This window comes from Coturnix japonica, chromosome 1 (assembly GCF_001577835.2).
Source record: "Coturnix japonica isolate 7356 chromosome 1, Coturnix japonica 2.1, whole genome shotgun sequence".
In the NCBI taxonomy this organism is placed as follows: domain Eukaryota; kingdom Metazoa; phylum Chordata; class Aves; order Galliformes; family Phasianidae; genus Coturnix; species Coturnix japonica.
The window spans coordinates 138,385,516-138,399,854 of NC_029516.1; the positions used below are offsets into that span (position 1 = coordinate 138,385,516).

Genomic DNA, 14,339 nt, shown 5'->3' on the forward strand with positions numbered 1-14,339 from the left:
ATAGTTAGCAGTCGCCAGTCAGAGTCTTATAATCAGAAAGACCTCACGAAGCAAGCTTTGAGACAATAAAAGAAAACCAGTTCTGTCTTTCACAGTATTTTAAATTGAAATTACCTTGTTACTGTGATGAACTATAGTTTGCAACAAGTTTTTTTCTTTAGAAGCCTTCCTCTCCTTTGAAAATCTTATGAAGATTACTGAGAACAATGCAGTGTTCTCATATATATCTCAGTATATGCATTAAAAATGTACAGTATTGGAAAAATAAGTTTTCTGAGAAAATAAACTAGAACGGGAGTACAAGTTTTAGACTTTCTGTCAACTCATAATTGTTCATTCATGTTAAAACCTTCTGGTGCTGGAGAAGGTGTTTTAATGTACATGTATCACATCTGCAAACACAGATTCTTACTCAGTTTTTTGATAAGTCTCTTATTTGAGATTAAACAAGTGATGCTTTTTCTGCAAGAATTTTCTAAATGCGAAGTTGGAAAATGTGTCAGAATGAACTGTGAAAGTGATTTATTGAGAATATCCAAAACAGCCATTCTACAATGGTTGCAAGAAATGCTAGCTTGTGAGGTTTTTTTTTTTAATCCAGTCATAAGTAAAAATTTATATATTATATAGTATATGGTACAATATAATCTATATACTATATATTATGTATTATAAAATTATATATATATATTAATCATTTTTATTTGGTGTTATATTACAGGTTGCTGTAGAGGTCTTTGGCTTAGTACAGCAATTACTTCCTTCAGTGGCAGTTTTGAATCAAAAATATGCTCCTCCAGCTTTTAACCCCAATCAGTCTACAGACAGCACCACAGGAAACCAGCCAGAGCAAGGGCTTTCAGCTTGTACTACCTCTAATCACTATGCTGTTGTGGAAAGTGAACATCCCTATAAACCTGCCTGTGTTACACACTACAAGGTAAATACTAGATCTTAAATTTTAATATTTTATTCCTTAAATACTTTTGACAAATCATTTTCATTTTGTCAAAATTTGCTGAGAATTCATACTGTCTAATATAAGAAACTGTTTTGCATGTATTATGAATGTACTGTTTTCTGGAGAAAATTCTTTTGTAAGTGTAGAGGGACTGTGTAAATTTACCCTTCAATTCAGATGTCTAATGAAAGCACCTAAGTTTGCTCATTCTTAGATTTTCTTTCTGCCATGTGCTGTTTATTTGCTCTAATTTTGTAGACTGTAGAAGTTGGAATTCTTTATCAGACATTATCTAATCATGCCTTAGACATTCTTATCTAACACTGAAGCAGTGTTTTGTGAAAACGCTTAGCATCAGTTCTAGACAAATTCATGTGTGTTTGTTACCTACACTGCTGTTTTGGTCTGCTATTTAAATTCTTCACAAATTAGATTCACTTCAACTATTATTTCACTTTGCAGAGGTCTCTGATGTTCTCTTGTGTTATGTCCATATAAGTGGGATTCAGTCTGCCTTACATAGGTGACTTGATTAAACTAGATTTTCAGAATGTCATTTGAGAGGGAGTGATTTTATTCATCCTTGTAGAGGGCAGAAGCATAAATTACCTGCCTGAAACATAAATCCTGTGTTTTTTTTCCAGAACTAGTGAGTTCTGTACTGGCATTGATTTCAAAACACTAAATCCAAGAATCCAAGATAACTACAGTTATCTGATCTTCCTGAAGAGATGATTCTTATTATTGCTCTGAAAGTTTATCAGAAGCTGGTAGTAATTAGCTCTTACTACTTTTAAAATACTGTAACTGTATGCTGTCATAATGCAGACTATATTCGTAACAATGCTTCAGCTGTTGTGTGTTTTTCTAGGGTTGGGCAAAGCAGACATTGAATGTGTCTTCTAAGGTTTGCATTTTACAATATATTTGAGAGGAAAATACTTAAACTAGTCTGTCAGTTTCTTTAATGGTCTTTCACAGGGGTTCATCAGCACAGAAACAAACACAAATGGTACCCTAAGCATAAATATTTAATCTAGACATGTTAAAACACATGCTCATAGCTCAGTGTAAAGCATTTCAGGTGTACCTGAATTTCAAAACTAAATTATGTTAATGTAAAGCGTGCTAAAACAACTGTGCAAAATTACACAATTGAATCACTTTTGTTGCCTGAAGCATTAAAGACAGAAGGCAAAAAAACCCACCAAAACTTAATAATGGTGGTTTGTTTTGCATTTCTTCAAAGGTAAACAAAAAATCCCACAAAACATGCATGTAATTAGGCTTTTCTGTACTATTTTGTTTTAGGTAACTTTTCCTGAATGTGTCAGATGGATAACAATAGAATTTGACACTCAGTGTGGCACTGCTCAATTAGAGGATGTTCTTCGTTTACTAATTCCTGTCAGAATTGCACAAAGTCTGGGATTTGGACCAAAACATGCTTCTGTTCATGAAAATCTTAATTCATGGATAGAACTGAAAAAATTCTCGGGATCTTCAGGATGGCCTACAATGGTATTAGTATTGCCAGGTAATAAATATATTTTACAATAATTTTTATTAATGTTCATTCTTAGTGAGGTTGTGGGTGCTCCTTCCCTGGAAGCATTCAAAGTCAGGCTGGATGGGGCTTTGAGCAACCTGGTCCAGAGGGAGGTGTCCCTGCCTATAGCAGTGGGGTTGGCAGCAGATGATCTTAAAGGTCCCTTCTAATCCAAGCCATTCTATGATTGTTAAAGTAAGGAACCTTAACTTTTATTTTTCAGAAAAGTCATTCTAGAAAACAAAGTTGATGGAGTATCTCCATCCAGTATGTCTGGAGGCTGTTATGAGCCATCAACTGAGTATCTGTGGACTATGTTTATTTTAGGTTTCTTTTCTGAAGTGTTCATCTGCATGTTATTTGTTTTTATTTCACAAATTACTTATAAAGTCTGCATTTCACTTATGTCCATGTAACAGGTATGTTCCAAAAGAGGAGAAATATTAAAAGTTCCTTTTAATATATTTTTCTGTTATTTTACTTCCTATAAGGAAATGAAGCTCTATTTTCTCTGGAGACTGCATCAGACTATGTGAAAGATGAAAAAGCTTGTTTTTATGGTTTCAAGTGTTATGCAATTGGATATGAATTTAGTCCAGGATCTGATGAGGTAAGAAAAAAATAAAAATGCTTCAAATGAACCTATTAATTTACTCTTATATGGCCAGAAGATTTGTTGGTGAAAGTAACTGATCTGCATTTCTGATTAAATAACACTAGCAAAATATTTTTCAATTATTTGCATATAATTTTCAAATATGTGTTGTTACTAAACACAATTTTTTTTGGAAATTTTTAATCTGAATATGTTGACATGGCTTTTTTGGGGGGCGGGAGGGAGGTTTAATAACGGTAACTTTCTTCAAATACTTAACATTATGATTTTGTATATTACATCAATAAGAAATTTTGTAAAATTCTAAAACTTCTTTGTGCAGATGAATCACTAAATACGGACATCATGACAGTTTTCTACCTGAAACTGTGATGTTCACATCGAAGGCTTTCAGTACAACAGTTAGACTGCAAATACATTCTGTAATAGAATTGCAAGTTTTACAGTTTCTAAGCTCCCTTCCACCTCAGGACTGAAGCTTCCATAAACATTGTGTGACAGCAATGTCTGTTCTTGCCATTTTTGTTTAGGGCTTGGTCTTTGTTTACTTTTAATCATTCCGTGTCATTCATGAATATGTTAAAAGAGATTATCTTCATAGAAAAGTGTGATACTCCATTTATGGAATAAGGGCTTAACGTTAATTAGTGGAACCTGCATTAAGTAATTGGGTGTGCAATGTAAATTTCTGTTCTTTTGAGAGGTTTGTGATTACAGCTTTCTGAGACATTACCAGCAGTAAAAAAGTGTGTATTGTGGTGACCACTGTGTTTACTCTAGTTTAAAAGAGCAAGATATCTGTAAGGTTCAGATCAATTCAGTATGATACATTTTGTCTCATCAATTCTGTCTTTCCAAAGAACAAACTACAATCATTATATCATATATTAAAAGTCATTCCTTGTTAGGGAAGTCACTAGAAAAATTGAAAGATGCCATTGAATGTCAGTGTTAAGGAAACAGGTTTATTTGGAACTATTAAACTTTGTTTAAACCTAGGATTTTGCAAAAATTGTCTTAGGTTTGTGCGTTGGTGGTAGGAAAGGACTACTTTTTTTTCCTGTTTATTTATTAAATCTACTAAAGCTTCACCTGCATTCTGCATATAGGACAGTGGTTTTAGAAATACAGTTAGTGTTTTTATAGGGAACTGTCAGGAAGGTTGATCCAAATTTCAGATATTTACATACAGGTGCAGTTTATTAAGGATTCAGTTTTAAATGCACTTTGGAGATTTTTCAGTGTGCTTGCAAGGCAGATCTGGGATTATTGACTCTAAAGGCCTTTGGAAAGGTTTTTGACTTATTTTATATATTTATAGCTTCAGGCAAGTCTACCTAGAAAATCCATCAGATGCAGATTCTCAGTCTACTTCATTGGTTGGTTGGTTTTGTTTGTTTTTCTCCTTTATGGAAGGAATTTGTCATTGCATTCTTGAAAGTAATGGATTCTATCTATAAATTTAAGTCTGTGAGGAGAAAATGTGAAAACATTTTTCCAATGTAATTAGAGGGAAGCAGAAAAAGGTATTACCTTTAAGACACGAGCATTTTTGGTATAATGTATTGTTCATGGTTTAAGCGAAAATCTACCTGCGCCTGTGACGAGGGGAGGGGGGGGCGCTGGCCCAAAAAAGGAAAGGGAAAAAGGGAAAAGGAAAAGAAAACAGCAGCAACGATCTAAGGAGGCACACTCATTTACTAAATACTATATCAAAATACAGGATAACACATTATAATACAAATTAATTGAAATTAAGGCTAATGAATCAAGTAAAATAGGAGAGAGAGTGAGTCCCAAAACCAAGAGGCCTACTGTAGCTCTAGGCAAAATGGCTGGAAGGCTCCCACACGCTCCCCCCTGGCTCCGAGGATTCAAGAGAGCGAGTCCAGCCCTGAAATGAGATTATATAGTGCGACTTATCCCTGACCGTGATGTACTCTGGGATATGTAGTCTTTTTCTGTGAGCTGCACATTTGGTAAAATTATCCATGCTTAATATGATGTTATGATGTGGAATACTGATAGCAAAATTACAAAACCATGACACGTATGGTATAATACATGTTCATCTGTACACTTTAGAGGGGAGATTGCTTTGTAATCTGAATATCAGTAGATTTTTTTTATTTGGGAGTTCTCTTTCTGTTTAGCATCAGTCAGTTATGATTAATCATGTTCTTACCAGGCTACCAATAGTTTGGTAGCATTTGTCAGTGCTGTTACTTAGCTGAAATGGTTCTAAAAATGTTGTATTGTGTCCTATGGTCTGTAAGGTTGAATAATATGAAGATGGTAACAAAGATAATTCAAAAGGTTATTTGTAAAGGAAAACTCACCAATAGTGATGCCTTAGCTGGAAAAGCTGGGGCAATCTCCACCAGGAAGCAATCTCTGAAAGATGCTGCCTCAGTGGGGATCAGCCCTTAAATGAGGTCTAGAGGAGGTGGAGTCAAGCTCCACCCCTTCCGGGAGCGCAGCTAAATTACTCTCACCTGTGCTCCCTCAGCTGACTGAACATTTGCCTCAGCTGATTAATCAGAGGTTCAGGCTCTGATTACCAATTTCCCATACTAAAATATGCCAGCCCAACTTTAAGGCAAGAAGAACATCAGAGAGAAATTTAGAAATGGAACATACAAATAATATTTCTTAGGATAAAGTAGGATCATGGAAACCCATCTGTTGTCATGTTTTCTGAAACACTATTTTTGCTTAAAAATCTGTTTAAATTTTAAGGGTATTATTCAGCTGGAAAAAGAATTGGCAAATTTAGGAGGGTCGTGTGCAGCAGCTTTGATGAAGAAAGATCTAGCACTTCCTATTGGTAAGTCTGGCTCTTAAGAACTCACTTGATTGTTGTTTCAAGTTTTTTGAATAAATGCTCTCTGTAAGTCCATATATTGCTTGTGGTTAAAGATGATCATATACAATTGATTCTAAAATTGAATTAATCAACAAAGATTTAAAAAAAAAAAAAGTTTTCTGCTTAAGCTGTTGTGGAGGGAATGGTTAAATCTAAACCAACTCACCCCATTCACAGGTGTAGTGTATCAATGTACGAGCTGTGTCCTACAGTTCTCTTGTGGTACTTCACAAATGTGCAGGTATCATATTTGTATTTCTCTTTCACTATTTTTTTTCTCACTGCACTTCACACCTTTCTGATAGAGCAACATCTGCAACATTAAATCGTGAAATTTGAGATTGTTTGTTTTTAATTGGGAGTGGCTATTGTATCTGCAGACCTTGCAGTCTACAATAGCACTGCTATATTTTTTGCAATTATAAAAATATCACATACTTCTATAGCAGTTGCAGCATACAAAAATTTGCAATAATCCAAATGCAATTTAAAATACAAGGATAAAAGTTTATGAAAATGAGTGGATATGGAATTTGAGTTAGAATGTTCTAATGATACAACCATATTATATAATAGCATTTAACCCTATTAACATTAATGTATGGGAAAAACCATTTCTGTAATAAGATATATTTCATTTTAATTTAGGAGTGCAAATTAGAGCTCAGATATTGTTTAGCAGACTGGCAGAGAGAAACAGATATTAATGAGCGGGAAGACATTATTTGGTGTGTAATTAGAACCACAAAACCTAATCTGAATTTTTTATTTTTTTTTTCAACCTAATACTTTGCTTGTGTATTTGAATGTGCAAATTTAGTACTTTGTTTTAAATAAGCACCTCAACTGCACTGGTAAATCTGTATTTCTCTCTCAAAATACAGGCAATTCTATAGTTCATTAAAAAGAGCGCCCTCTTCTGTTTTCTTCCAAACAGCTGCATTATCTCCTTTTGTTGATTTCCTTAGTATCCATTTGTTGTACTGTTCTCTTCTATACAACAGAGGCTGATCTTGAAATGCTTCTAATTTCACTTCCCAGGTTTTTTAACATTTCACTCTTATTTCAAAATAAGAGTGTTTGGTTTTGTTTATTTGTAATTTTGGTTTCCTAAAAGTATTGAATGTAGATGATGCATACATTGTTCTTCCTGAAAGCGTGTAAATCAAATTTGAAATGAAACAGGCAGCCAAGTCAGTTCTGACGACTCAGCCGACGTATGAAGGGAGTTGTTTGCGAGCTGCAGCAGAGGAAGGACAGGTGCAGTTATAGGATGGTTTTCTGATTGCTAACGTAATTGATGTAACACTATACATGATATATCTCACTATTTACGTAACTCCAGCTCAAGGACTTCAGTCAAGTCTGTAAGTATGGCTGACAGTACTGCAAAACTAATGACAAATAAGTGTGTAGAGTTTCTCTACAAGACCACTGAACACTACAAATAAACAGAACTGGAATGTTATAGGCGAGAGTGGTTTGTCTTTTGTGATGGAAATTACTGTGCAGTTTTTTAAAGATGATTTTCAGTTGTCTGTAATTTTACTTGGAAGTGTTAGAAGTGGCTCAAAATAAATTCAGCAGGAAAAGAACTAAAATGTGGTTTTATAAAGCAACATTTAACTGCCTTAATATCAGACTGCTTTTTTTGTAAGTAATGCATTTTCTACCTTTTGCTGTCAGTGATTTCTTGAAAAATACCATATATTATATATTACTGCCATTGCTCATTTGCAGAGCAGGTATGACTCTAAAAAAAATTATGTAATCATATGAAAGCCTATTGTAGTGCATATAAGAAATAACTTTATATTTCAATTTTCATAGTTCATTTTAAAATTTCTACAGTTTTACCTTTGTTTCATGTGTGAGTTTGTACAGTTTGAAGAAATTAACAGAAGGAAACGATTCACTCCAGAAGGGAATAAGCAACTTAATTTACAATGCCTATGCTTTGGTAATTAGAAGCTAAAATTCAACTGTGTTTGAGCTGGTAGCTCTAACCTTTTTAGAGATAATGTTGTAGTCATGGTTCATGTCATCCTAAGATGAGTATCTGAAGAAAAAAAAAAAAAAAAAAAAGAAATTAATCACTGAAAAGAGGTGCCTGTTTCTCTTCTGTTTTTTATAAAAATGTCTTGTAACACAAACATATAAGCTCATTATCTCATGCTGCTACAGTGCACAAAAGTAGATGAAGTAAATCCTGATCCGTTTCCCTGATAATACTTAGGCCTCTGAATCTAAATAGGTGCCACTAAAACCTGACAAAATTAAAGTGTGAGAACCTTCATGAAGATCATGACAGAATTTTAAAAAAAAGAAGCAGAAAACACATTGTTGACAATTCTCATAAGATACATTTATGAGAGGTGCAAAGGGCATCATGGGAGTAAGAACAAAGTAAAATAGTATGTCTAGAAGATGTATATCAAGGAAGATAGGCAGCTGAAGTGACTTCTGATCTAATAGTTGTTACTGGCATCCTTATAGACCCTTCCATCTTTAGTATTATTTACATAAACTCATTATGTGAAAATGGCTTTACTGAAGGAGGATGTCCTTCACAAAAAGGTATCTTGTTTTGTTATTAACTTTTGTTGTGGATATATTTTGAATACAGTTGGCCAGATACATGTGTAAATATTTCTCTATAACAATTTAAAAATTTTATCATTATGAGTATACCCAAATATTGAGTCTCCATGTTCACAAGGTAATATTTCCTCCTTGTAAGTTCTTCAAGACTTAAATTTAAGATACTTGAATTTAAGAGATTTTTGTGTCTTTTCAAGAGAGATACGGTCCATGAATTGAGTCTAACCTAAGCAGCAATAGGGAATTCATCAGTTTGTTACTCAGTTGTTAAACATTATTAGTTAATTGTTTGAAATTTTCTAGACATGGTCTTTGAGAGCAGAGTTTCTATATATCTTCATTTCTTAAAATTATTAAAACATCTTAGGTCTTGATTCATCTCTTTTTGCTTTCCTTACTAATAGAATTGCCTGACATGTTTTTGAGAAAGACTAGAAATATGGTAACTTTACCTATTTGACTTTTCTGTTAAGACTATGTTTGGCAATTCTGGTCTCTATTGAATCAAATATTTGAGTGGCATATGTGAGAAAGAAATACCATGTGATAGAATATAATTTATTTTAATGCTCTAGGTGTATTCATAGTTTACCAAATTGTGCGGTTTATTGGGTTTTTTAATATTTCTTATTAGGGCAAATTCTTACAAGGGAGCAGCTGGTGCGTAGTTTTGAGTACTGCTTCCTGGCAATCAGCTTGATCTCCTAAAATCTTTTTCTAGGAGTATCTAGTTGCATCCAAAGATTTGCCATACATACTGTCTTGGAGATGAGATTATAATTACCAATTTTTAGTTTTGGTTATTTATGTGTAATGTGGTTTGGTTATTTGCTTGTACACTGAACTGCACAGTATTGCATGTTTACTAAGCTTATAGAAGATAATAATCTTTAAACAGCTGTCTAAACAATAATGCAAACAAAAATTGCAACAAGATTTAGTAGCATAAACTAGATAGAATTTAATTTAAACTTATCTAATACATAGATAAATGTCAGTATTATTGTTATGAAAAATATATGTTTATATTTTTACAGCAGGTAATGAATTTGAGGAAGACCTTGAGATTCTTGAGGAGGCTGCTTTACAGGTATACTGTTCCTTTTAAGTCTTAGAGTAAATCTGCTTAGATAAAATGCATAAAATATCATATAGGAAATAAGATCACTTATATATTTCAAAAATAGATGTGTGTTACATTTTGTGATTTAATAAATCTTAAATGTTACCAAAATAAACCTTTCACATGTCTTTTTAATGGCAGAAATAAAGTTACTTGAATGGTAATGTTTATGAAATCTCAGATAATATGACTGTGGTTATTCGGGATTTATTATGTGTTTTGGAGGTCATGATAGCAGTTGCTGATCATCAGTAGCTCCTTATTTTTCACCCTAGAAGGAGTTTTCATGTTCTTTTTCTCCTATTCATTTTTAGGGTAACTATTCTGAAAGGTAGTTGTTACTGTACTTGCTGGAGAAACATACCAGTGCTACAGAATGACACCATTAACATAGACCTTAGAATAGCTAACAGAAAGTGTTGAGAAGGATGTTCTCAAAAGGAATATTTTTTAACAGCAATCCAATTTTCTTGGATTCACAGTATTTTAATTCAAAAAGTGAACCTAGGAGTTGCATCCAATTAAAGGCTGATTCATTTTCACTTGTTGCCCAATGCTCTGATATTTCATACACCTTTCCATCTTCTTCCCCTTCTTGCTAAGATGGGATTTCCTTTACTTTATCTAATCCAAACACACTTAAGATATGTTTTACTGTAAGCTATTATTTCTAGCCTTTTATTTTCTTTGGAAAATTCTAATTGGTCACATTTTCCAAAGGGCTTTCTTCGTTCTTCTTCTGACCATTACTAAACTGGTAAGGATACTCTTAGCATGACAGTTTGTATTGCCATGATCTTTCTTCCAGAAATTCTCCCTCAACTCAAGCTCATTTAGTCTCTCTTTCAACATAAATTGACTTAATGCTCTCTAGACTGAGCAGACAATACTTTTGACGTGATTTATTAGGGCTTTCTGAATTGAGTGGGTAAAACTAGTGCTAGGAACTGACTTTTTTTTTTTAAACTTTCATCAGAGTAGTTTATCCATTTAGCTTCTCCTTGAATGGTTTTAACCCCTCAAGTGTCTGTGCCAATAGTGTTAGTGTTATGTTATGGTAAAGCCTCTACATGTAAGATACTAAAAGACACTCTTTTATCTCTTCACTCTTTCACCCCCACCTCAACTCCTGCAAAAAAAATAAAATAAAGGTGTGCAAATCTCATTCTGGAATTCTTGGAAAAGGGTTGGCACTGTCTCACTCACCAACAATATTGGAAGCTCTTGAAGGAAGTCTTCCACTGCAAGTACAAAGCAATGAGCAGTCTTTTCTGGAGGATTTCATTTCTTGTGTACCAGGATCAAGTGGTGGACGACTTGCCAGGTAACAGTTTGTGCTGCTGTAATGAATAAACCCAAGTTGTAATGACTTCTGGAGGAAATTAGAAATTTTCTAGTTATGTGTTAAATTAAAAAAATAAATAAAATGCAGTGTTCTTTGTGTGTATACAAAAAATATGTAGCTTTAATTATGTCAAATATTAAGTAGAAGTATTTGTAATGTTGTTACTCATACATAGGGTAAAATGGTACATTTCATAGCTAGGTCATACATGTACAGAATAAGAATTTATTTTTTGAGAGGCTAGAAGAGATTTTAATGTGTTTGTCTTTGCTGTAGATGGCTTCAGCCAGATTCATATGCTGATCCTCAAAAGACATCACTGATTTTGAATAAGGATGACATTCGTTGTGGTTGGCCAACTGTTATTACAGTACAAACAAAAGACCAGTATGGGGATGTTGTTCATGTTCCTAATATGAAGGTAATTATTAAAATCTTGGTTGTTCTTAAACTTCATCATAACTTTGTTTAATATTTGCTGTAAATAATCCACAAGATACTCTTGCACACAGCAGAAACTGATATTCTTAAATTCAGTGAAATCAGACTTTTTTTTTACCCCTAACTCCACAAAGTTATCAAATTACATGAATGCCATCTCAAGCAACTTAAATCTTGTCTAAGGTATGCACGTATAGTAGTGGAAATACCAGTTGTAGACCTTTGGTGTTAAGATTGACAGGAATCCACTTTTATTTACAAGCCAGTAGAGTTTATTATAAAATGAATAAATATGATGGAAAAATGAAAATTGTATAGGTGGTAACTACAAGGATGGTAACAAATGTACAGAAGATATAAGTAAAAGGGGAACTCACCAGTGATGACGCTTTAGCTGAAGGAGCTGGGGCAATCTTCACTAGCAAGCAATCTCCAAGAGATGCTGCCTCAGTGAGGGTCAGCCCTTAAATGAGGTCTCAGAGGAGGTGGAGACGAGCTCCACCCCTTCCGGGAGCACAGCTACATTACTCTCACCTGTGCTCCTGCAGCTTACCCAACATTTGCCCCAGCTGATTAATCAGTGGTTCACGCTGTGATTACCAATCTCCCATACAACACTCAACCATTTTATAGTCATTCTAATAACGAACAGAACTTTCCCCTCCCAAATATTTTCTAGTTCCTCTAGTTTTTAAAAATAATAATAATAACAATAATAAAAAGAGATTATTGAATTTTGCTTTCTGCTTTTCAGTTAATCACAATTGCTTTTTCAGTCATTGAATTATAAGTTTTCATGAAGGCCACAGATACAATAACATAAACTTTACTAGTCTTTGGATTAAAACCTGTAGGATGTGCATAAAAGTTGGCAATTAGATTTGAGGTAATGAAGCATGTAAAGAAAAAAATTGAACACAAGATTTTATTATCTAATTTCAATAAATTAGGTTACTACTATGTTTTAAAATTCACTACTTTTCAACAGTAGTACAGAAGTTTTAAAGTCTTGATTTTGTCAAACCTAGAAGTAAATTGCCTTAAAAAAGGTAAGGTCCCTTTTAGAAGGACTCTCAAATTTTAGTCTTTCTGTATGATATGATATGAGTTATTTTTCAGTGAAGTGTTAACTCATTAACAAATATTCATTTTCAACAGAAACACAAGTATCAGCTTAGTAAGAAACACAATCTAAATATGTAGTTACTAACTTAAATTTTTGACAGACATAGTAGAAATCTTCTAGTGATTCTACTGTAAATCAGGAAAATTATTTATGAATATATACACATCAAAGTAGTTACTGTGTTTGTTACTTAATTTCTATTTTTGTACACAAATGTAATATAAAACAATGGAAATCTTAACCGTTCCTTTGGAGTCATTCGGCGTTCAGTACACTGATGTAACTTTCAGTAAATTAGGTCAAATTTTGATAAATAGCAAATGGTATCTGCAGAAACTCAACACACTTTGTTGCAGATCTATGGTGAATAGTGCATGAATTTATTCTCCAGGTAGTTTCTTCCTCCCTAGAAAACTAAACACAGCCGACTCTATGTTATCTGCACTGGTAGAAGTCTGTGGTCTGACCTCTGGTAAAGAAAATCGGGAAAAATATGAGTTGAAGGGCATGGTTCAATATCTTTTGCTGATAAAGGACTGTAGCAGAGCTAGCCAAGATTCAATTTCACTTTCACTGATCCAGATCACGCAGGCCACGATGATTTCCTCTGAATGCGAGTATGTCATTTGTAGCATTTTCTGTTGTGGGAAAACTTAGCTAACATGTCAGAATGTATTCTACTGCTTGGGAAGTACTGTGCAACTCTCATAAGTACTAGACTTTACCAATCATGTACGTAGTTACTAGGTACTTCTCTCCTGTATTTTTACATACTCAGGTTTTCCTTTGAGATGTTGTTCTTGGCTTTGCAAAGTGTAGCCACATACTTTCTTGACGCAGCAAAAAATTCATAGTGAGTGCTTTAAGAACTCTGTCACCCGGCTTTTATCAAATCTGTAAGATTGTGTGGACTTTTTTTTTCCCCCACGCCAAATTCATCTCCTAATTTCCATATCTGATTGCAGGTAGAAGTCAAAGCTATTCCTGTTTCTCAGAAAAAAACATCTTTGCAACAAGAGCAAGTTAAAAAGGTACAACGGATACCAGGGAGTCCTGCTACTGCTGCTTCCCCTAGCACTGATTTGACTTTTGGAGGACTTCCTTCACCAAAGCTTGATTCTTCTTATGAGCCAATGATAGTAAAAGAAGCGCGATATATTGCTATTACAATGATGAAGGTAAATTACTGTTAATTTAATGAGATTGCTAGAAGATCCAGTATTCGAAGTGGGTGAAAGTGTTCAAAGAGGACTGAAAAAAATATGATTCCATTTGTTCAGAAGGTAAAAATGCACTAATTATAAATTACTGTTATTATATTTATTAATCTTAGCAAAAAAACTAAGGGCATCAAGGATGCCAATTGCCTGAACTGCAAAGCATAGATAAACTGAATGAAAATATAAGAAGAAAAGTTGTGTATTTTGATTTTGATTACACCAATTAACAAAATAGCCTGAGTCAGAGGAGATATTAAAATAACTGTTAAAATAAGGGGAAAAAAGTCAAACCTGTGTACCAGTGTAGGACTGGAGTATTGCAATGAACTTAAATTAAAAGCTATTCAATGTAGAAAAAAAAATCAGAGCTCAGCACAGTAAGAAAGATCATAGAAATTCTGGATCAACTCACAGTTGCCAAAAAAGTAGGCTCACTAACCCAAAATGACTAATCTGTGGATATATTCAAATGTTACTATCTTTCCTCTTTC

At 33.8% G+C, this 14,339-nt stretch overlaps 1 protein-coding gene across 18 annotated transcripts in view; it reads left to right on the forward strand.

Annotated features, from left to right (window-relative positions):
• MYCBP2 (MYC binding protein 2) overlaps positions 1-14,339 on the forward strand; it is a 184,243-nt gene that overhangs the window by 101,568 nt on the left and 68,336 nt on the right. For all 18 annotated transcript variants that reach the window (XM_032442048.1, XM_032442049.1, XM_032442050.1 and 15 more), the window contains 8 exons: positions 722-940; positions 2,273-2,498; positions 3,002-3,120; positions 5,866-5,953; positions 9,631-9,683; positions 10,868-11,040; positions 11,338-11,482; positions 13,594-13,806. In XM_032442048.1, coding sequence (XP_032297939.1) covers positions 722-940; positions 2,273-2,498; positions 3,002-3,120; positions 5,866-5,953; positions 9,631-9,683; positions 10,868-11,040; positions 11,338-11,482; positions 13,594-13,806 — 1,236 coding nt within the window. The remainder of the gene's footprint in view (positions 1-721; positions 941-2,272; positions 2,499-3,001; positions 3,121-5,865; positions 5,954-9,630; positions 9,684-10,867; positions 11,041-11,337; positions 11,483-13,593; positions 13,807-14,339) is intronic.